The 8,447-nt window shown below is 37.0% G+C and overlaps 1 protein-coding gene across 1 annotated transcript; it reads right to left on the bottom strand.

Moving 5' to 3' along the window:
* Positions 1-5,026: 5,026 nt before the first annotated feature.
* LOC118571364 (small nuclear ribonucleoprotein E-like) lies at positions 5,027-5,307 on the bottom strand. The gene has a single exon (XM_036170303.1). It carries the CDS (start codon positions 5,305-5,307, stop codon positions 5,029-5,031), a length of 279 nt encoding a protein of 92 aa, XP_036026196.1. The 3' UTR covers positions 5,027-5,028.
* Positions 5,308-8,447: the final 3,140 nt, after the last annotated feature.

Below are 8,447 nucleotides of genomic sequence, written 5' to 3' on the forward strand. Positions count from 1 at the left end.
GTGTACAGAGCTAGATCCAGGACAGCCATCAAAACTACACAGATAAAATTTGTCTTGAAAAAACAAAACAAAACAAAAATAAATAAATAAAAATAAAAAACAAATAAAATAAAATAAAAAGTAATAAAAAAAAAGCCTTGATATAGCATTATGTGACAAGGAACCTCCAAACATGTCCCTGAGTTTATTTTCTACTGATCATATACTGCTGGGCATTCAGCAGTAGATAAAGAGTAGTTTATTTCCCAAGAGACACTCCCTTGGAAAAAATATTTTTCATTTTCAAGTGGCTATGAACTGGAGACAGCTTTTGGGTTAGGGATAGGGACATATTCCATGTCTCATTTCAGCTCTAGGACCCCATCTGGTGCAGACCTGTATAGGCCAGGAGCATGCTGCCTCAGTCTCTGTCAGCTAATATTTGCTTTGATCCTGTTGATTTACAGGACATTGTATTCTTGCTGTCCTCAATCCCCTTTGTTTCTAACACTCTATCTACCTCCTCTTCCCTGGGGTTCTTTCATCCCTGAGGGGAGAGATTTGGTTGAGATATCCTATTCAGGGATGAATGTTCCCAAGTCTCTCATTCTCTGCATGTCTGGCTGTGGAACTCTATTTGTTCCCATTTTCTGCAGTAGTGAGTCTCTCTGATAATGGCTGAGCAAGGCATTGATCCATGAATATAGCAGAATATCATTAGTAGTTATTTTATTGCTCATTTATTTATTTACTTGCTTTTATTTATTTATTTACTTACTTATTTTTAGAGCAATTATATTTGATTTTACTGGTAGGTCTCTTGAGTTATCTAGTCTCAGGTTCTTGGTAGTTCAAGCTGTGTTGGGTATGGGCTCCATCTCATGGGATGGGCCTTAAGTCAAATCAGATATTGGTTGGTTACTGACATAGCTCTATGTCACCAAAGCCCATATCTTGCACACAGCACACCATTGTAGATCAAAGGGTTTGTGGATGGCATGGTGTTTATGCTTCTCTTTTGATATCTTGCAGAGTACCTACCTGCATCAAATACACTACAACATGGGGGTTTGGAGTCTCTGTGTTGGCACCAGCTTGATTTCTCCAGGTTCAATGAGTTATGCAGGTTTTGTCTTCAGCAATGGGGTATTTCCATCAGATTGTGGAGAGCAATTTATGGTCTTGACAACACCTTGGATTGTTCAGAGATTCCCATGGGACACCTTGGGCCAACAACTCAATTAGATGCAACCCAGTTCCAGTATTGAAAGCTTCATTTGGTGACAAGAGTTGTCCAGTCAGGGAACTGTCTCCCTCATTATTTGGCAATTTTTCTTAGATTACTTTCATATATATATATATATATATATTTTTTTAAAGAAGTTTCTACTGTATTAGGTTTTCATACTACCCCTCAAATGGCCCTTGAGTTTAGCTCTCTCTTCCTATATTCCTCCCTCATCTCCCTCTTCCCTGACCTCCCCACTTGATTCTCAAGTCCCAGTCTCCCATCCATCCATAGTTATCAATGCTATTTTCCTTTACTAATGAGATTTATATGCCACCACCAGTCCCTTAGTCTCTATATAACCTCTGGAGATTGTAACTTGGTTTTCATTGACTTATCAGCTAATATCAACGTATAAACAATATATGCTATATTTTTCTTTCTGGGTCTGGAATATCTCACTCATGATGATTTGTTTTTATAGTTTTATCCATTACCAGTGAATTTCACTTTGTAATGGCTGAGTAATATTCCATTGTGTAAATGTACCACATTTTCTTATTCTTCTGGTGGACATCTAGGTTGTTTCTAATTTCTGGCTATTATTAACAGAGTAGCAATGAACACTGTTGAGCCAGTGTCCTTGTGGTAGGCTGAAACAAGTATATGTCCAAAGGCAGTACAGCTGGATCTATATTAGGTAGATAAATTGTCAACTTTCTGCGGAACTTCCTTATTGATGTCTATAGTAGCTGTACAAGTTTGCACTCCCACCAGCAGTAGTTGAGTGTTACCCTTATTCCACATTCCCACCATCATGAGCTGTGATGTTTGTTACTGATCTTAGCCATTCTGATTGGTGCATGATGAAATTTCAAAGTAACTTTGATTTACATTTATTTGGTGTCTAAAGATGTTAGTCATTTTTTAAGTGTTCTCATCCATTTGAGTTTCCTCATTTGAGACTTCTATATTTAGATATGTACCTCATTTTTAAATTCGGTTGTTTGTTTCCATGACACCTAATTCTTTGAGATCTTTTTGTATTTTGGATATTAGCCCTCTATCAGATAAGGAGTTGAAAAAATCTTTTCCATTCTGCAGACTGTTATTCTGTACTATTGACAATGTCCTATGCCTAACAGAAGCTTTTCAGTTTCATGAGGTCCTATTTACTAATTGTTGACCTTAGTGCCTATGTTAACAATGCTCTATTCAGGAAGTCTTTTCCTGTTCTAATGAGTTCAAGGCTATTCTCCACTCTTTTCTTCTGTTAGGTTTAATTCATCTGATTTTATGTTGATGTCTTCGATCCATTTGGGGTTGAGTTTGTGCAGGGTTATAAGTATGAATTTATGTGGATTCTTTTATATGAAGTCATCCAGTGTGACCAGCAGCATTTGTTGAAGACACTGCCTTTTTTCCAGTGTGAATTTCTGACCTATTTATCAGAAATCATATGTCCATAGGTGTGTGGATTTATATCTGGGTCTTCAACTCAAATCAATCGTTCTTTTATTGTTCAGGGTTGTTTTAGCTATCCTTCATTTTTTTATTTCCATGTGAAGCTGAAAATGTTTCTATTAAGTTCTGTGAAAAAATATGTTGGGATTTTGATTGCATCTGTAAATTGGTTTTGCTTGGATGGCCATTTTTACTATGTTAATCCTACAAATCAATGAGCACGAGAGATCTTTCCATATTCTCATATCTTCTTCCATTTCTTTCTTTGATATCTTAAAGTTTTTATCACACAAATTTTCACTTGCTTGGTTAGGATTTTCCCAAGAATTTTTTTTTTTAATTATTTGAGGTTATTGTGAAAGACGTTGTTTCCTTGACTTCTTTCTCGGACCATTTGTCATGTGTATGATTTTTGTTAGTTAATTTTGTATCTAACTACTTTGATAAAAGTGTTTTTCAGCTGTAGGAGTTTCTCAGTGGAATTTCTATGGTCACTTATATATACTATAATATCATCTACAAATAAAGATACTGTGACCTCTTCCTTTCCAATTTCTACCTCCTTGATTTCCTTCAGTTGTTACATTGCTCTAGCTAAGGTTTCAAGTACTACTATATGGAATAGGTATGGAAAGAGTGAACAACCTTGTAGTGGGTAGCTGTTTCAGCTTTGACCTTGAAACACTGCCCCTAGAGTGACAGCAGGTAACTTCCACACCTGCCTATGACTGGCTCCTGGGGCTGACCTGCCCTTGGGGCGTGCCTGAGAGGGAGCCCCTTAAGGCTTAAGGTGTGTAAAGTACGTGTTTGGCACCTTCTGGACACCTCGTGGTACTGGAAGCTGAATGGGAGACCTAGCTAGAGTTTTTAGCTGGATGGTACCTCGTCTCTCTTGGATCCTGTAACTAACCCCTGTTGGCTATAAGTTATCTCAGAAATAAACCTCTCTTGATTATCAGATAAATTACATGGAATTGCCTCTTTAAATACAGTTATACAACCTTGTCATATTCCTGATTTTAGAGGAATTAGTTTGAGTTTCTCTCCATTTAAGTTGAGGTTGCCTATGGGCTTACTGTAAAATGAACTTATTATGTTGAGATATGTATGTCCCTAATGTGTCCAGGGCTTTTATCATGAAAAGGTGTTGAGTTTTGTAAAAAACAAACAAACAAACAAAAAACTTTTCTGCATCTAATGAGATGATTATGTGGTTTTTATCTTTCATTTTATTTGTATGGTGGATTAAATTTATTGATTTACATATATTGAACCATCCCTGTATCTCTGCAATAAGCCTACTTGATCATGGTAGATGATCTTTTTGATGTGTTTTGGGATATGGTTTGCAAATATTTCATTGATAGATAATTTTTTGTGTCTGTGTTCCTTAGGGAAATTGGTCTGTAATTCTCTTTTCTTTGTTGAGTCTTTGTGGGGTTTGGGTATCAGGATAACTGTGGCAAGGTAAAACAAATGGACAATGTTCCCTCTGTCTTTATTTTGTCAAACAATTTAAAGACTATTGATGTTAACTCTTCTTTGAAAGTCTGGTAGAATTCTGTGCTAAAACCATCTAACCATGGGCTTTTTTTGGTTGGTAGATGTTTATTTACTTTTTCTATATTACTGAGATTTAAAGGTATGTTAAATTGTTTATTTGATCTTGATTTAATGTTGATAAGTGGTGGGTATCAAGAAAACTATCCATTTGTTTAGATTTTCCAATTGGATGGATTACATGTTTTTAAAGTACGTCCTTATGGCTCTCTAAGTTTCCTTAGTGTCTGTTGTAATGTCCCCCTTTTCATTTCTATATCTGTTAATTTGGATCCTCTCTCAACACCTTTAGTTAATTTGCATGAGAGTTTAGCAATGTGATTGATCTTCTCAAAGAAAAAATTCTTTGTTTCATTAATTTTTTTTGTATTTTTGTTTGTTTCTATTTTATTGATTTCAGCTCTGAGTTTGATTATTTCTTGCTGTCTATATACTGGATGTGATTTCTTCTTTTTCTTCTAGAGCTTTTATTTATACTGGATGTGATTTCTTCTTTTTCTTCTAGAGCTTTTATTTATACTGGATGTGATTTCTTCTTTTTCTTCTAGAGCTTTTATTTATGCTGTTAAGTTTCTAGTATAAGGTAACTCCAATTTTTTAAATGTAGGCACTTACACTATGAACTAGCCTCTTTTTTGTGTGTAATAAAAACAACCTCACAGCATTTATTGTCACCTTATAATAACATAAGGGCCACTAAAACAATATGAATAAATCTCAGACTGTGCTCCCAGCAGCAGACACCTTTAAAAACACTACGTGTCCTCCTCTTCAACTTCTCCAGTGCTTGCCAGGTTCTAGTTAGAAACACTCTGGAGCAGAGTAATATTGTCTCCTTTCAGCATGATCCGACCCAGTTGTTTCCTTGACTTTGTTTTAGAGTGAACTTCTTCTGCATCATCTAATATGAGGTTCATGTACTCATCAAAGCCAATAATACAACCCTCTATCCGCATATTCACTTGCTCATATAGCCAGACCTGAATCTGAGAGCTATTTTGCAAATATCTGAAGATGAGGTTGGTGGGCTGCACCATTACCTTCTGCACTTTCTGGCCCTGGCTGAGGTACACCATGGTGGGAGTCACAAAGACCACACAAGTAGGAAGACCGCCTCAGAAAGCAACTTCTGGAAGTAACATGAACTAGTCTCATAGAACCACCTTCATTGTGTTCCATATGTTTGGATATTTTGTGCATTCATTTTCATTCAATTCTATAAGTCTTTGAGTTCTTAACTTAGGTCTTGACCTATTTTTCATTTAGTAGAGAGTTATTCAGTTTCCATGAGTTTATAAGCTTTTGGAAGTCTCTGTATTTGTTGATATCCAACTTTTAGCTGTGGTAATCAGATAGGATGCATGCTGTTTCTTCAATTTTCTTATATCTGTTGAGACTTGTTTTGTGTCCAATTATGTGGTGAGTTTGGAGAAAAGTCTGTGAGATGAAAGTATATTCTTGCTTCTGAATTTCCTGTTCTAGTTTCTAAATTTTTCATTTCTAGAAAAATATATAAAAGTTGTTGAAAAGAAAGTATTTCCTTTTGTGTTTGAATGAATTGTTCTGTAAATATGTTAGGTCCATTTAGTTTATAATGTCTATTAGCTCCAGCATTTATTTGTTTTGTTTTGTTTGGATAACCTGTCTATTGGCAAGAATGAGATATTGAGGTCTCCTACTATTGGTGTGTAAGGGTCAATAGGTGATTTAAACTGTTGTAGTGTTTCTTTTATGATCTTGAGTACTCTTTTATTTGGTGCATAGATTTCTATGAATTGCAGTATCTTCCTGGTGATCAGTCCTTTGGTAAATATGCAGTGTTCTTCCTTATATCTTCTGATTAGTTTTGGTTTGAAGTCTGTCTTGTCAGATATTAAACTGGCTACATCAGCTTTATTCCTAAGTCCATTTGCTTGGAATATGTTTTTCCATCCTTTTACCAGAGGTGATGTCTATCCTTGGGGTTATGGTGTGTTTATTGAGTGCAGCAAAAGGATCCTGTTTTCACATCCATTCTGTTAGTCTGTGTCTTTTTTATTGAGGAATTGAAGCAAGTGAGGTTGAGAGATATCAATGTGCAGTGTTTATTGATTCCTGTTATTTTGCTGGTGTTCTCTCTCTCTCTCTCTCATGTGTGTGTGTGCGTGTGTGTGCATGTGCGTGTGCATGTGCGTGTGCGTGTGCGTGTGTGTGTGTGTGTGTGTGTGTGTGTGTGTGTGTGTGTGTGTATGTGTGTATTTCCCTTGCTGGTCTGATGTTATTTATTACTTGTATTTCGTTGGATATGGCTTATCTCTTTATATTGGAGTTTTCCTTCTACTGTCCTCTGTAGGGCTAGAGTTGAAAATAAATATTATTTAAATTTTGTCTTATTATGGAATATGTTATATCTTCCATTTATTGTGATTAGAAGTTTTGATAGATATAGTAGTTTGGACTGCATCTTAGAGTTTGTGGAACATCTGCCCCAGGCCCTTCTGGATTTTATCATCTCCATTGACATATCAGGCATTATTTTAACAGGTCTGCCTTTAAGTGCTACTTAGTCTTTTCTCCTTACAGCTTTTAATAATCCTTTGTAGTTGTTGTTGTGCTCTGTGTGTGAGACCCCAAAGAGACCACCAGAGACACGAACTCACTGAAATGCAAAAGCAAGATTTATTGGAGCAGTTCAAGCTGTGCAGCAGGGACCTTATTAGAGCACCCAAACACAGTGGAGACTAGAGGAGGTACCCCCCCTCTGCAAGCTCAGTTTTTAAAGGCAAAAATCACAAGGTTACATAAGTTAGGGGTGCTAGTACAGATACAAGTCTGATTGGCTCAAGTTTTAGGGGCTTTCCAGAATTTCTGTGTTATCTTACTTTGCAGTTTTGACTGGTTGTTTGTCAAACTTTATAGACTATCTCTGGCACTGGGGCATTCTGTGGTTAATCTATTGCTACCAGATAGTCCCTCAAACATCCTGACTTTGTACTTTTGACCATCTCCACCATTGGGGCATTCTGTGGTTAGTCAGTTGTTACCCGATGACTCTTCAAACATCCTGACTTTGTACTTTTGGGTTCCTGGGATCTATGTCAGCAGGTCTGAGAATGTTGAAACTCAGGCCTGTTTCAAGCTGGGGTGAGGGGCTTGCTTGAAATGGGGGTGCTTTGGCTCTTCAGTTATTATTGTTGTTTTTCTGTACTTTAGTGTATTGATCAGTATGTGCTGAGGGGAATTTCTTTTCTGGTCCAGTCTAGTTAGAGGTCTATATGCTTCTTTTACCTTCTTCAGGTTAGGGGAATTTCCTTCTGTGATTTTGTTGAAAATTTTATCTGTGCCTTTGACCTGGGGTTCTTTTCCTATCTTATCATGGTTTCCCACATTTCCTGGATGTTTTATAACAGGAGTCTTCTTAGATTTACCAATTTCTTAGATGGTTGCATTCATTTCTTCTATCATGTCTGCAATGGCTGAGATTCTGTCTTCCATCTCTTGTATTCTGTTGGTGAGACTTGCCTCTAAATTTCCTGTTCTAGTTTCTAAATTTTTCATTTCTAGAATTCCCTCAGTTTGGGTTTTCTTTATTGATTCTATTTCCCTTTTGACATCTTGAATTGTTTTTATCAGTTTTCTTCCACTGTTTGTGTTTTCACTGATTTCTTTAAGGAATTTGTTTATTCCTTCTTTAAAGTTCTCCATCGAATTCATAAAGGGCATATTAAGATCTTGCCTTGTGCTTCAGCTGTGTTGAAATCCTCAGGGCCTGCTGTGGTTGGGCTGCTAGGCTAGAGTGGAGACATAGTGCCATGACTGTTATTGATTGTTTTTACCCTGGCATCTAGACATCTGAGTTTGGGAAGATTGTAATTGTAGGTGCTGATATCTTGTCTTTTGGGGGTGGGTGTTTTGTTTCTTGGTTTCTATTGCACTCTCTTTTTCTTATGAGGGTGTAGTAACTATGTATTGACTGGTGGGGAATTCTTCTGGGATCTTGCTAGGTGTGGCCACTGGAGTTTTATGGTGAATATATATTTCTAGGTATTGAGAGATGACATTTAAGAATGGGAATAGGCTAGCAGGGGGATAGGAGAGAGTCCACAGGTCAGAGTAAAGGAGGGTGTTCCCTAGGAACTGCTTAGTCTCCTAGGAATGGGGGCAGAGAATGTGAAGAGGCCACAGCAGGTAGTCTGCTACAGAGCTGGGGATGAGACTAAGGCATTGGATTTGGAGA

This window comes from Onychomys torridus, chromosome 21, assembly GCF_903995425.1.
Source record: "Onychomys torridus chromosome 21, mOncTor1.1, whole genome shotgun sequence".
Lineage (NCBI taxonomy): Eukaryota > Metazoa > Chordata > Mammalia > Rodentia > Cricetidae > Onychomys > Onychomys torridus.